Source organism: Petaurus breviceps, unplaced genomic scaffold (genome assembly GCF_028583685.1).
Source record: "Petaurus breviceps papuanus isolate PSGF00001 unplaced genomic scaffold, PetGlider_PUasm1.0 207, whole genome shotgun sequence".
Taxonomy (NCBI): domain Eukaryota; kingdom Metazoa; phylum Chordata; class Mammalia; order Diprotodontia; family Petauridae; genus Petaurus; species Petaurus breviceps.
This window is the reverse complement of record NW_027185850.1, coordinates 31,554,261-31,568,795: the sequence shown is the minus strand read 5'-3', so window position 1 is coordinate 31,568,795 and position 14,535 is coordinate 31,554,261. Positions and strand designations below refer to the sequence as shown.

Sequence of the window (14,535 nt, the reverse complement as noted above, 5' to 3'; positions counted from 1 at the left end):
GGGTCTTAAGTTTTCAGTTCTTCCAAGATAATATGATCTAAGGAGAGGTGTGTTTACTGCTCTCTAGCTCTTTGCTCTGGTCTGTTTGCTCTCATCTGGTCTTTTCTGCCTTGGAACTTTGACCAGAGTCCCCTGTTCTCCTACAGCTGCAGGCTCTGGTGTGCTACTGCTCCTCTTCACCCTGGGACTGCAGCCCAGGGCCGTGATCCAGACCCACCTATGGACAGTGCAGCAGAGTCCTGCACCCAGTGTCAGTGAAGGGACCCCTGTAATCTTTTCACTAGTTATCTGGCGCTCTTGCCATCTGTGGGCTGAGAACTCCAGAAGTTCCCACTGCTGATTCAGTTGCTGCCAAGGCCTGATGCTGGCTTGCCAGGTGCTGTCTGTGCTGGACTGTGTGCTACTCTTACCCCAATGCCATAGACCTTTCCTGCTGAACTTCTGCATTATTTTGGGCTGGAAAATTGTTTCACTCCATCCTTTTGTGGGTTCTGCCACTCCCTAGAATTTGTTTTCAGGCATTATTTAAAGGTCTTAGGTGAGTCCCTCCCCTTTCTTCACCATTTTGGCTCTTCCCCTCTCTGGTAGTATTTTCAATAGAACTAGGAATGTTTGGAGGAGGAGAGGGTTTGGGGGGAAAGATAGCTAGTTCTGCTTCAGCCGCGGTGAGTTTGAGACGTCTCCAGCAGACACTGGGGCTCTCTAGGTCTTTCCCTGTGAGATTGCCTTGTATTTGGTTTGTATATACTTAAGAATCAGACACACGGCCTCTACTTAGAGAGAGCAGGGGCTGTTCCAGTAGCACAGTGCTTGACACTGGCTCAGTGCTGCCTGGTGGACAGGTCTCTGAGTTCTTTACAATGATCATTTCTTATAGCAGGGTCCAGTCATTGCTCTGTGGATGGGTATCTCCACAAGAAAGTTATTTTTCCTATTTTTGGTGCATACAGGCCTTTCTGTATACAGGCTCAGAAGTGGGATCCCTGGGTCAAAGGCTCTGCTCAATTTATTGGCTTTGTGGGCCAAGTGTTTTCCACTAGGGCTCCCCTGTAAGTGTCTATTGACTATAAGGCTATATAATATGTATTTACCGGGGTGGCTAGGTGGTGCAGTGAATGGAGCACCATCCCTGGAGTCAGGAGGACCTGAGTTCAAATCCGACCTCAGACACTTAGCACAAAACTAGCCATGTGACCTTGGGCAAGTCACTTAACCCCAATTGCCCTGCCTTCCCCCTCACCCACCCCCCCAAAAAATATATATTTATCTATAAATAGGTAAAAAGTAGGTAGTATCTTGTCACACTCATAATGTAGCAGGGAGGTGAAATTTCAGAATTGTTTTCATTTTATTTTCTCCTAATAGTTTGGAGAGGGATCTAAGTCTAGAAAGAAAGCCTAGGGAAGCATCCTCTGACTAGCATAGGCCCTGGGGCCCTGGTGGGGAGCAGGGTGATAGAAGGGGATCAGAATTGAATTGAGGCCTATGTAAAGGCAGTTGGTGCAGCGAGTCTGGGCGTGGAGCCAGCTAAGAGCTGCAGTTAGCTCCTGCCTCAGACCTGAGCAAGTCACTTTACAAAGCTCTGTTTGCCTCGGGTTGTTGTGAGTATTCAGTGAGATAATCATGGCAGACCTTGTTACAAACCTTAAGGCGTTGTGGAAATGCCCCAGGGGTTGTTCTGTTGTGTGCACATGCCCTTCTTTTCCTGCAGACAGCTCTTAGGGTCATCCTGGGACTTCCTCAGGTCTCCGAGTTCTCTTTATCCTGCATCCTCCAAGACAGCCGTTCTCCAGGTTATGCCTATTTCTGTCCTTCCGCCAGGTGCTCTCCCTTCAGCACAGCGGCTCTGACTCCTCGCACTCACAGTTTGCTGCCTACTGGAAACCAGTGCTCTCCATGGATGCCAACTCCTGGCAGCGCTGGCTGCACATGCACCGGCTGGTGCTGGTCCTTGAGCACGACACGTAAGGGAAGGGCCACGGGCATCTTGGTGTTGGGGGAGGTCCAGGGAGGGCTGCATCTCAGAGGCACTGACTGTTTCTTTTCACATCCAGCCAGTCAGCAAGCAGGCCAGAAAGATAGACTGTAGCCAGGTTGTGTAAGGCTTTCAGTGCTGGGTGGTGGACTCTGTATTTTAACCTCAGTGCAATGAGGAGTCCTAAAGTTTCTTGATCATGGGAGTGACTTGGTCAGACACGAGGTTTAGGAAATTATGTTGGTAGCTGAGTGGAGAAAAGATTGGAGAAGGTGGAGGCTAGAGGGGATAGGGACTGCCTCGGGTAACCAGAGTGCAAGGAGACAAGGGACAGATGGGAGAGATGAGGAGGTGGAATCAGCAATATTTGGTGACTAATTGGATGTAGGAGGTGAGGGAGCACTAAGCATGGCACCTAATTTGTGAACCTGAGTGAATGACTGGAAGATAGGAGTCCGACAGAAATGGGGAAGTTTGGAGGTGGGGGAGGTGTTAGGGGAGAACAGCTGATGAGTTCTGTTTTGGGCGGGGTGAGTTGGAGGTGCCTCTAGGACATCTAATTTGAAATGTCCAAGAGGCACTTAGAGATGCAGGACTGGCCCTTGGGAGAGATGAGATAGGTCCCTAATCTGGGGCCCCTCTCCCGAGTCTGTCCTAGTGGCATCAAGGCCTTGGGTCTCTTCCTAGGCCAGTCCCCAAACACCTGCACACACCAGGGAGTAATGGCCGCTACAGCACCATCCAGTGTCGCATTTCACACTCAGCGTTGACGTCTCTTCTCCGGGACTGGAGTAGCTTCGTGCTCGTGGAGGGTTACTCATATGTCAAACTGCTGCACAGGTGTGTTAAAGGATAATGTATATTGTATGTGTGTGTGTCCAAGGGAAAGGCTGATATCAGGAGGTGTGTGTGTGTGTGTGTGTGTGTTCCCTAGGGAAAGGCTGATATCAGGAGGTTAAGACAACATTTTCTGAATCCATGTTTTAGAGTCTGAATCTGACTTCTGTCAAAGGAAAACAGGAACCAAACAGGAGAAGAAAAGGAGATCATCTTGGAGGGGTTTAGACTAGTGAAGTAGGACAGGGTTTAAATTTGGGGAAGAGAAATTGAATAAAATTTTAAGATGAACTGTCTGCAGGTTCAGAATTGACCTTTTGAAAGAACGCTAAGATTAAGGACAGCTAAGGAGGACATAGAATGTAGAGCCTGAAGAAGACTCAAGAGTGAAAATGAGAAGATCTGATAAGAAAGGAGAATGAAGTAGGACCATTAGCAGGTTCAGTACATTGACAGCAATTTGGTGGGTGAGGCTCCTTGGTAAAAACAGGAAAGTAGCTGGGCCTGGACAAAGCCTGAAGTCCTAATAAAAGGTGGGGGAGGCTGTCAAGTTATTAAGATGTGTAAGTGGACTTGAAGTTCTAACCAGGTGCTTAGGATCCAGTTGTAAATACCTACAGGTAAATCAGAAGAACAAGACTGGACATAATAGCCAGCATTGATGGAATGTATTAAGGTTTGCAAAGTATTTCCCTATGTTATCTCATTAATCCTCACAACAACCCTGGAAAGTGGGTGCTGTTATTATCCCCACTTTACAGAGGAGGAAACTGAGGCAGGCAACAGTGCAGTAACTTGCCCAGGGTCAGCTAGCTAGGAAGTATCTGAAGCCAGATTTGAACTTAGATCTTCCTGATACCAAGTCTTCCCACCACTCTATCCTCTTGCATCCTGGCCACCTGCACTCTTTTCAAACATCACGGTTACAGTTGGTAAAGTAATGCAATGACTTGCATCTGATGTGTGGTGTTGGCATTTCTGCCTTAGTCAAGAGACTAAGAGACTTGGCTCTCGGTAGCCTGGTCTCCCTCCTGAAGGAGAGGGTCCTGGGGCTCAGAGAAGCTTCTCCATGTTCCAGGCTGGTGAGGAGAATGCAGTGTTCCTCAAGAAAATCAAAGTGAGGCTTTGATGGGAAGCAGGAGGGCATGTGTGACTGTGGTCAGCACACTGGGGAGTGGAGGAATCTTTCCCCAGAGAAGGAAAAGACAACTAGAGTCTCTTCCTAGAGGGGGAGGAACTAGCTGCTCAGTTCCCCAGGTGTATAGGAATGTGGCCTATCCCCAGGGGTTCCCAGGTGAGAGATCCTCCGTGAAGGGGGAGGTGTAGGCAGAAGAGACTAACAGTGGTAGGTAGTGACTCTTCCCAGGGCCACAAATAGGCAACTATTTGCTGACACAGTCATAGCAGTTAGGGTGGTCTCTTGTTTCCTGGGCCATGTCTGGTTTCCCTTGGTTCAGAACCAAGCCCCTCCAAGACTTATCCAAATGGACAACAAGCACCCAAGCCAGGCAGTTCACTTGGGCATAGGTGACAGTTCCAGGAGAAACTTAAAAGCTGCTGGCAATGATTACAAAGTCTTAGGTGAGAAACTGAAGACTGGGAGCACAGATTGGGTTGAAAAAGGGGAAAAGTAATTTAGAAGGTAAACAGCTGGCTAAGAAGATGCTCTTCACCGATGGGAATCAACTGAAATGTGGTTTAAAATACGGTGATGACAGATTCCTGGCCAGAAATGCTGGCCAGAGTACATTTGCCAGGTATCTGGCAGATCATTAGGGCTTTAAACTAAAAAGATGGTGAGGGAGAAGGCTGCTGTCCCTCCCTAAGTTAGAGAGTAACCATAGTGAAAGGAGAAAGCATCTGAGAAGCCCAGAAATGCACAAGAGACAAAGTCCAAGAAAAAATCTGTGAACTCAAGCGTCTGTCTATAAATGCTCAACAGCCAAGATGACTTAGAGACCCTAACATAAGGAGAGAAATCAGACCTCGCTGGTACCATTGGAGCCCATGCCTGGACTGTTTCTGGATGGGGTATGCCTTATTCAGACCCAGATTGAGAAGAGTTCTGGAAGAGGATTGTATATTAAGATGGTGTGTTGTGAGAAAATCTAGAACTAGAGAGCAGAAGCATGATAGAGGAGAGTGTTTGAATAAAGGTCAAAGGGGGGAGAAACAAAAATGACTTTATCATTAGATTATAGACTGCCAGGCAGAAAGGAAATAGGTGTCTGGGAAACTCCCGGCCATGTGTCTGATGTAGGGGCATGATTGAGTAGGGATGGGAGCCTTTAGTCCCCTGGCCTCTCTTCCTGATAGGAGCAGATGAGCCAATATGTGGCTTTCCAAAGCTGGAGAAACAAAAAAGGGAGAAAGTGAATTCTGGATCTGAGTCTCACTAAGAAGGAAGAACTGATTGTGAGGGTGGAAATGATGGGAACCTTGCGGAAAGTGACCACTCACAGAGTTTGTGATAGAGAAGGGGAGAAAGGCTGGGCCTCTTCTGACCCAATCACCCTGTATTGGGGGCAAAGCAGATTTCAAGGGTCCTGAAGAAAGATAATAGGGTCTTATGGAGTAATATGCTTCAGGGAGGATATAAATGCTCAAGGAAAGCCTGCAGACAAGGGAAAATGGGTTTTGCCTGTAGAGACCAAGAGGGGTGCACAAGAACTCACCAGCTAAACTTCACTTTTTAAAAGAAATGCACAGAAGATGGAAGCTAAATCAAGTAACAGAAAATGAATCTAAGAATGTGGCCTGGTCCTGTAAAAGTGGTGTCAGGACTCCTGAAGCTCTGGGTGAGCTAGGACAGCAAGCAGTGCTAAGGACAAGAAGGAAGGTCAGAGCTAATTTGGGGAAAAGAAGATGAAAGAAGAAAGAAGACCTTTTCTTGGGGTGGACAGAACACGTTAGCTGACAACAGAAGGAGAAAAAATTACTGCTCCTCTCTTACTTGGTTGCTGCTTTTTTTTCCTCCTGTAAAGAAGAATCACTGGAGATTTTTAAAAATTTGGCCAGTGGGGGGGCGGAGTCAAGATGTCGGTGTAGAAGCACTACCTCCAAGCGGCTCCTGCTTCCAGCTTCCCCAATCAATGTAAAAAGGAGACTCTGAACAAACTTTGGATCTGCAGAACCCACGAAATGACACAGAGAAGCTAACCTCCCACTGAGGACAGCCCAGCAGGCCAGCAGGAATCAGCCAGTGCAGCGCTCTGGGAGCTGAGCCCAAGCCCAGGTTTTAGCCCCAGGGCGGGCCTGACTAGCTGCCAGCAGGAGGGTCTCCAGATCAGCAGCAGCTGTGGCCATTTCCAGAATTGTCAACACACAGATGTGAAGGACAAAGTGAGAGGTCAGTGCAGTCTGGACTTTGGGACCCAATAAGAGGGAGTGCGTGGGCTTTTGCCCCTGGGGCGAGAAGCTTCTGAGATGCCTGGCACAGCCAGCCAGCGCCACGTGGCAGCTTCAGCTCCTGGCCTGCAGAGTGTAGGGGAACCAAGGGACCAGTTTGAGGGGTAATTGCTATTGCTTTAACCTGCTTGGATCTGGATTGCAGTCTAGGGTGGAGGTCCTGGGGTGTGTGTCCAGCTTGCCAGAGTGTGTGGAGGCCTCAGAGAGGGCACCCATCTGATATCTCCAGCAGCTGAGAAAACCCCAGCATTTGGGATGGAAGCTCCCCTGTCTGGTGGCAGTCCTACTGTGGCAAAAAGCCCAGGGGTCAAGTGACTAAGGGGCAACATAACCAGGCAAAGGAAACAAAGCAGACAGAAGATTCCAACATTAGACTCCTATTTTGAGGACAAAAAGGAGCAAAGCATGGAACAGGAGGAAGACAGCGAAGTCAGAACTCCTGCACCAAAAGCTTCAAAGGAAAATACGAGCTGGTTACAGGCCATAGAGGACCTTAAGAAGCAGATAAGAGAAGTGGAGGAAAAATTGGAAAGAGAAATGAGAACGATGCAAGAAAATTACGAAATGAGAGTCAACAGCCTAACTGAGGAAAATCATACCTTAAAAAACAGACTGACTCAAATGGCTAAAGAGGCTCAAAAAGGCAATGAGGAAAAGAATGCCTTAAAAAGCTGAATTTGCCAGATGGAAAAAGAATCTCAAAAGCTCACTGAGGAGAATCATTGCTTCAGAATTAGATTGGAGCAAATGGAAGCTAATGACTTTATGAGAAATCAAGATGCTGTTAAATAGATCCAAACAAATGAAAGAATAGAAGGCAATGTGAAATATCTCATGGGAAAAACCACTGACCTGGAAAATAGATCCAGGAGAGATAATTTAAAAATTATTGGACTACCTGAAAGCCATGAGCCAAGTAAGAACGTAGAAATCATCCTCCAGGAAGTTCTCAAAGAAAACTGCCCTGATGTTTTAGAACCAGAGGGCAAAATAGAGGTTGAAAGAATCTACTGATCACCTCCTGAAAAAGATCCCAAAAAGAAAACTCCTAGGAATATTATAGCCAGGTTCCAGAATTCCCAGATTAAGGAGAGAATATTACAAGCAGCCAGGAAGAAACAATTTGAATATTGTGGAAACACAATCAGGATAACCCAGGATCTGGCAGCTTCTACACTGAGGGATCGAAGGGCTTGAAATATGATATTCCGGAGGTCAAAGGAACTGGGATTAAAACCAAGAATCACCTACCCAGCAAAACTGAGTATCATGTTTCAAGGGAAAATATGGTCATTCAGTGGAATACAGGACTTTCAAGCATTCTTGCTGAAAAAACCAGAGTTTAATAGAAAATTTGACATTCAGATACAAGAAGCAAGAGAGGTATGAGAAGGTAAACAGGGAAAAGAAATCATAAGGAACTTATCAAAGTTGAACTATTAACATTCTTATGTGGAAAAACAATAATTGTAACTGATGAAACTTTTTTCAGTATGAAAACAGTTAGAATAGAAATATATATTTATATGTGTGTGTGTCTATATATGAGGGTATATGGGCATATGAATACATATGTGAATGTGTGTATATATGATTACAGGTATACATAGAGGGCACAGGACCAATTTAACAGGAAGGGATGATACTTAAGAGGTGAGAGAGGAATATAATGAGAGGAGATGGGGAGAGAAGAGGCAAGGGAAAATGGTTACAATGGAGGGGAAGAATAGGAAGGCAAAAGGGAATGGGTCAAAGTTATTCCCGTTGAATTTGGCTTGGGGAGGGAATGAAATACACACTAAATAGGGTATCTTATCCTACAGGATGGTAGGGGGGAATGATGGAAGGGAGGGCAGGCTGGGGGGGAGGAAAGTTGGAAGCACCCACTTTTGAAAAGGGACAGGATCAAAGTAGAGAATAGAACAAGTGGGAGGTGGGATAGGAGGGAGGGAAATATAGTCAGTCTTTTACAATATATCTACTACGTTATTGTTTTGCATTAGCTGCACATGTACAACCTATACTGAACTGCTTATCTTCCCAGTAAGGGTGAGTTTTGACAAGAGAGGAAGGGAATGAATCTGGAATTCAGTTTTAAAATCAAATTTTTAATTATATATATAACATACACACATACACACATGCTATTACTAATACTATTTTACATGTAATTGGGAAATAAGATATACAGGCACTGGGGTATAGAGATCCACCATGCCTTACTGGAAAAGTCGAAAGGGGTATGGGAGAAAATACGGGAGAGAGCAGATTGAAGGAGGGGATATCCTGTGGGATGGCTATTTTGGGGCAGTAGGTAGGGGAAAAACGGAGAAAATTTGTAACTCAAAGTCTGGTGGAAATGAATGATGTAAATCAGAAATTAATAAAGCATTTGAAAAATGAAAAAAAAAATTGGCCAATGGAGTTGATGGTCAAGATAAGTCAGAGGATGTTAAGAGAGTACTTTGCTGCCCCAGATGAATTCAAATCATGTGACCCAAATAAGCCACATCTCTGGTCCTGAAAGAACTGTTAGATGTTATTGCTGAGTTCAGTGTCAGTAATATTTAAAAGATAATGGAAAAAGGGAGAGACCTTCCAAGACCGGAGATGAGCGGACACAAAAGGGAGGAAAACAAGTCTGTAAACTATAGGTCAGTGAGTTTGAGTCCTGGGAAAGTTTTAGAATGGATCATTCAAGAGGTGATTGGTGAGGTTCTAGAAAGGAAAGCTGAGGTGACAAAGAACCATCATGTTATTAAAAAAAACAGATCATGCGAGACTCGCCTCATTTCCTTTTTTATTTTTTTGCTTTTTGGAGGGGGGAAGGCAGGGCAATTGACGTTAAATATTACTTGCCCATGGTTGCATAGCTAGTAAGTGTTAAGTGTCTGAGGCTAGATTTGAACTCAGGTCCTCCTGATGGATGATTATAAGTAGCACCATCTCATAAAGCATAGAGAAGCAGGGGAAAGTAAAACCAGTATAAAGAAAACCTGACATGCTGTCGAGCTAAGCAAAGTCAATCCCAGGGCATCCAGAACGAAAAAGGAAGAGAGAATACAAAGAGAAGAAAACTGGAAAAGATCTGCAAAAACCATTTTAGCCAGACTCTTCTCCATGGAGGACAGTGGAACCACCGTGCTTGGACCCGAAGTCCTTTCAGAGAAGGCAGACATAGTGCTAAAGACAGGAAAAGGGGTCAGATTGGGCCAAGAGTGTACATAGAGGAAATCTCTGTTGGAAGGAGTCAGTGTACAAGGTATCTGAAAGATGGGAAGATATCAAAGGGAAAGACCTCAGATTTTTTAGTACCATATAGATGACCAAGAGAACTAACAGACATGCAGATGGATTGGTGATGGGGGAAGGTTGGTGTGAAGAGTGTGAGGACAGTGTGTGTGTGTGTGTGTGTGTGTGTGTGTGTGAGAGAGAGAGAGAGAGATGTGGACTAAGCACTGTGAGATTAAGACACAGCATTGAGTTGTCTTCTTATGCAATTGGGCAGGACCTTGCTGCATGACATCTGCATGTTGCCCACTGACCCTGCCCTTTTGCTGTTGAGGACCTGCGAGTCTTTCATCCACAGCATGAGTCTTCTATTTCCATGGATCCTTAAACTTTCTGTCTCATGTGGCCTTTGGATTTATCTTACCTGCTCTCCTAAATGACCCTGTTTTCCCCACCCCTACTAACCTCCCGTGTCTTCTTAGTGCCCCAGACCTGCCCCCTTCCTCCTTCTACATGGTCCGAATCATCTCCAAAGCTCCGTGCATGGTGCTCAGACTTGGTTTCCCTATTGGCACACCGGCCCAATTACGAAACAAGGTGAGGTCATGAGTCCTGGGTGGGTAGATTGGGTTGGAATAGTCTAAACACTTCTCTTTGCACCCTTCCTGGGAAGGCAGTGACCTTGGGGGCCCAGGAAGCTAGGCGTAGGATATAGGACATTTCCCCTCTCTCCCTAACATCACTTCCCTTCTACTCCCTGCCCCCATAGGGTCTGGGTGAATTTTTGCCCCCTCCCTAAGCTCCATGGATCTAAGGTGGGTGGGACCCGCACACAGGACTGGGAGGTAGCAGAACTGGGTTGGAATCCTGAATCTGCCGCTTACTGCCTTGGAGTAAGCCCTTTCTTCTCTCTGGTCCTCAGTTTCTATATCTGTAAAATGAAGGGGTTGGACTCAGTGACTTTTAGCCAACCATAGAACTAGAATTCCATGATTCTCTGACCATCCCTGAGGGTACAGGATATGACCCTTTGTTCCTGGATTTGGGCCCCCAGATTGTGGATGAGCTGCGGGAGGAGATCTTGAAGCTGCGTTTCCCGCACCGGGTGCAGAGCAAGGAGGCCACACCCAAGGTGAAGCGGAAAGGGCTGGGAGCAGGCAGCTCCCCCTCCAAATCTCCCCCACTCCTCGTGCCTCAGCCCACCCTCTCTGATCGGCCCTGCCTGATAGTCCTGCAGAAGCCCCTAGACAAGCTGCTGATCAGGTCAGACAGGTCTGAGGGAGGTGTCTTATGGGGTGGGCTCTGCGGGGTGCTGAGGGGGTATGGGGGATATGACAGGCATCAGAAGGAGAGACTGAGAGGTCTGGGGAGACTGGGACCCTACTGATGCCAGCCTCCAGTCTCAGGACCTTTGTACAGAGAACCACAGTCAACTGGTGCTCCATGACTAGCAATCCCCACCCCCTTTCTTAAAATGCCCCTGACCCTTCCCTTCTCCCCTCCCCCCTTCCATGAGCCTTCCCACTTTCTCCTGAACAAAAGTTCCTTTCATGTTGGAGTTCCTCCTTCCTCTTTCTTGATAGCTGGTGCTTAGGGAGACCTCTTTACCCCTAGAGGACTCTGAGTTCTGGCCTCCTGCTGCTGCAGGGGCTGACCTTTTTTCCCCATTGTCTCTTCTTGTTGCTACCATTCCTGGGCAGCCCCTCTCCTTCATGTTTCTGTTGCCCCATCCAAACGCTACCTTTCCCTGTCTTCCAGGTTGACCGTCTAGGTCATTTGTCCTCATGTCTTTTCTCCTGGCCCACTGCCCCTGCTTGCCCCTGTTTCCCCTTGGGAGTCGTGACCCTGCACCCTGTACACTCCCCCTTGGTGCTTAAACACCAACCCCTGACCCTTTTCCTCTTGCTTTTTTTGCCTTGCCAAACCTCAGTCTAGACAGCCTCTTCCTTGAGCAATGCCAAAGGCTGCTGGAAGGAGCCCCCCTCAGGGAGACCCTCGCCACTCACAGCAGCCCCTTCGGCCTTCCTGGCCTCGGCAGAGCTTGTCTTTCCTCTAGTCTCTCACCTGTGTGTGTGCACATGGTCTCCCCTGATCAAATATGAGCTTGGGGACAGAAGCCAACCTTTCATTTTTGCTTTTGTATGCCCTAGTGCCAGGCATGAATCCTGACATAGTAGGCAAGGCCTTATGAAATGCTGGCTGATCAATGGATGTTTTATTGGTGGGGGCCATCTCTGACACCCATTTCTGCTGCTCTGGGTCCTTCCACCTCCTCTTCTATGTGCTCCTCCTTGGTTCTAGCCTTGGAAGAGGAGGTGCTCCTTCCCTTTGGCCAGGCTCACCCAGTCTCCATGGCACTCCTCCAGGAAATGTCCTGCTGATCACTGAATCCTGGTCAGGGGGCTTCCCTGCTGCCTGCACATGTGCCCGGGGCTCTTCTGTCCTCGGGAACCCCTTCCCTTGTCCCTGTCATCCTCTCAGATCATCTCACGTCACTCTTTCCCTTCTCGAGCAACTTCTGAGGGTCCCTGGCTGCTGCTTCCTTTCCTCTCACTTGTTATTCTGCTCCTTACAGTCTGGCTTCTGAGCTCCTCACTCCACAGCTACTGCTCTTTTCAGAGTTCTCAAAGAACTCCTCATGACCAGATCTGTTGATCAGTCAGTCAGTCAATAATTGTTAAGCTCCTGCTATGTGGTAGGTACTGCATTAAACACTAGGGCTTCAAAGAAAGGTAAAAGGCAGTCCCTCCTCTCAGAGAGCTTAGTGTAATGGGCGCAACACCCTGGACACAACCACACGGGCACAGACAAGCCAGAGTCAGGAAAGCCTAGAGACAGTCAGTGGAGTGAAGGCATCTTGTAGAAGAGGAGTGGGAAGGGTGCCAGGAATCAGTGACAAGGGTGGGGTAGCCATCCAGGAGACCGGATGGCCAGGGAGCCAGTGCTCACCCTTATCAGCCTCTCAGTAGCCTTTACTATTGCTGAGTGCTCGCTCCTGCTGACTAAGCCGGGGGGTCTCCAGGGCTTCCTCAAGACCCTCTTCCTTTTCTCTGTTCTTCAGGGGATCTCACTTCCCATGGGTTGGTTCAAACATTTATTACACACCTACTATGTGCTAGGTACTGTACTGGGTGTTGGGCATACAAGACAGAAAAGAAACAGTCCCTGTCCTCAGGGAGCTTACTAGGAGACTGTTGTATACAAACAAATAAAAGACAAACAAATCTAAGGGAAATACGAAGTCTTGGGGATGGGGCTCTGGTGGCTGAGGGGATCAGGGAAGCCCTCACAAAGATGCTGGCATTTAAAGGGAGCTAGGAATTCCAGGAGGCTGAAGGGAGGAGGGAGGGCATTCTAGGCATTAGGGGCAGCCTGGACAGAGGCCCAGAGACAAGACCAGGAAGGTCATATAGTAGGGATAACAAGGCCAGTTGACTGTCCTGTAGAGTATGCAAGTGTGAATAATATGTGATCATTTGGGGAAGATAGAAGGGAGTTAGATTGTGAAAGACTTTAAATGCTCAACAAGGATTTGAATTTTATTTCAGAGGCATTAGGGAGCCCCTGGAGATTTCTGAGCTCCAGTAGAGTGACATGGTCAGACCTATAATTGAGTAAATCACTTTGGAAGTTGTGTGGAGGGTGTTGGGAGTGGGCAGAGATTGGAGACAGTTGCATAGTCTAGGTGAAGGGTGCTGAGGTGGAGAATCAGAGTGAAGATGGTGGCCAGGTGAGTGGAGAGAAGAAACATAAGTGAGATGTGTTGGGAAGGCAGAAGAAACGAGATTTACTGCCAGATTTGACGTGGGGAATGCATGGGAGTGAGGCATTGAGGATGGTGCTGACAGTGAGAGGAAGTCAGGGAGGGGGCAGATAATGGGTTCAGTTTTGGACACATTGAAAGTGAAATGTCCAGCAGGCAGAGAGATCTGGAGGCTGGGTTTCCAGACCTGGGAGTCAACTTTCTAGAGATAATCATTGAACCTGAGGAAACGGATGAGGATTGAGAAAAGACTGAGATTATGCAGTCAAGAGATCCCTGGTGACCTTGGAGAGCTGTGCCGTCGAGCAGTGAGGTAGGGAGTGGATTGGTTGAGAAAGGAGCCAGAAGACGGGAAGGAGAGACAACCCCCAGTGAACCTAATCTAGGAGTTTGCCTGTGAAAAACAGTAGTGAGGCCAGTAGGCTGGGGGTAGGGGGTGGGGAGGAAGTCCAGGGAGAGGTTTTGGGATTGGGAAGCTATGGACAGCAGGGACAGGATCGAGAGAAGGGGAGAGACAGCGATGGGAGGAAGGAGACGGGGTCAAGAGTGTGCACACATGTGGAGCTGGCAGTGGCAAGGGGCCAGAGGGGCCCTTTCACAGAACTTCGGGGAAGAGGGCACAGAGACACCAGAGAGAAGCGCAGAGCTCCTCATCTCTGAAGGAGAATGGTTAGTGGGGGGGTCAGAAGTCAGTTGTCCCTCTCTGTGCCTGAGATGGAATGAAGGTCACAGGAGCTAAGGAACCAGAAGGCCAGGGTGTTGGAGGACAGGCACCTCGAGTGTTGGGACAGAGGTTGGGGTGGGAAGAGCCTGTGAACCCAGTACTGGAGGCCCAGAAGAGAGGAAACAGTACATTACTAAAAATAGTTTAGAAATGCCTGTGGCCTGCTCTCGGGGCGTTGCTATAGCCCTGCCAGCCAGGAGGAACCTCCACGTGCTTGGCTCTGCCTTGCACCCATGGCCCTGTCAGCAGGCAGAAAGTGCGCCCCGCGGTTGGTCATGACCTGGGTTGGGGTTCCCGAGTCTTTGCTGTGTCGTCCTTGTGTCAGCTCCCTGAACAATGCAGCAGTTCAGACTGCCCGCCATTCTCTGAAACCCTTCTTTCCTCACTTCTTACAGCACTGTAGCATTCTGTTGCATGCATGTGCCATAAATGGTTAACCATTCCCCAGCTGATAGGCACTCTCTTGGGCTCTATAGTTATTTTCTTGTTTCCTTTTACATCTCCCTTCAGAATACCTACGGTAGAGAAGGTGCTGAGGAAATGTTTTTGTATGGGACTTTAGGGAAGATTGAGGACTGAAGGAGGGCCCTGAGGGGC

At 47.9% G+C, this 14,535-nt stretch overlaps 1 protein-coding gene across 2 annotated transcripts in view; it reads left to right on the top strand.

Annotated features, from left to right (window-relative positions):
• LOC138165068 (KICSTOR complex protein SZT2-like) overlaps positions 1 to 14,535 on the top strand; it is a 78,177-nt gene that overhangs the window by 18,200 nt on the left and 45,442 nt on the right. For both annotated transcript variants that reach the window (XM_069093190.1, XM_069093189.1), the window contains exons 12-15: positions 1,822 to 1,964; positions 2,663 to 2,815; positions 9,934 to 10,048; positions 10,506 to 10,714. In XM_069093190.1, coding sequence (XP_068949291.1) covers positions 1,822 to 1,964; positions 2,663 to 2,815; positions 9,934 to 10,048; positions 10,506 to 10,714 — 620 coding nt within the window. The remainder of the gene's footprint in view (positions 1 to 1,821; positions 1,965 to 2,662; positions 2,816 to 9,933; positions 10,049 to 10,505; positions 10,715 to 14,535) is intronic.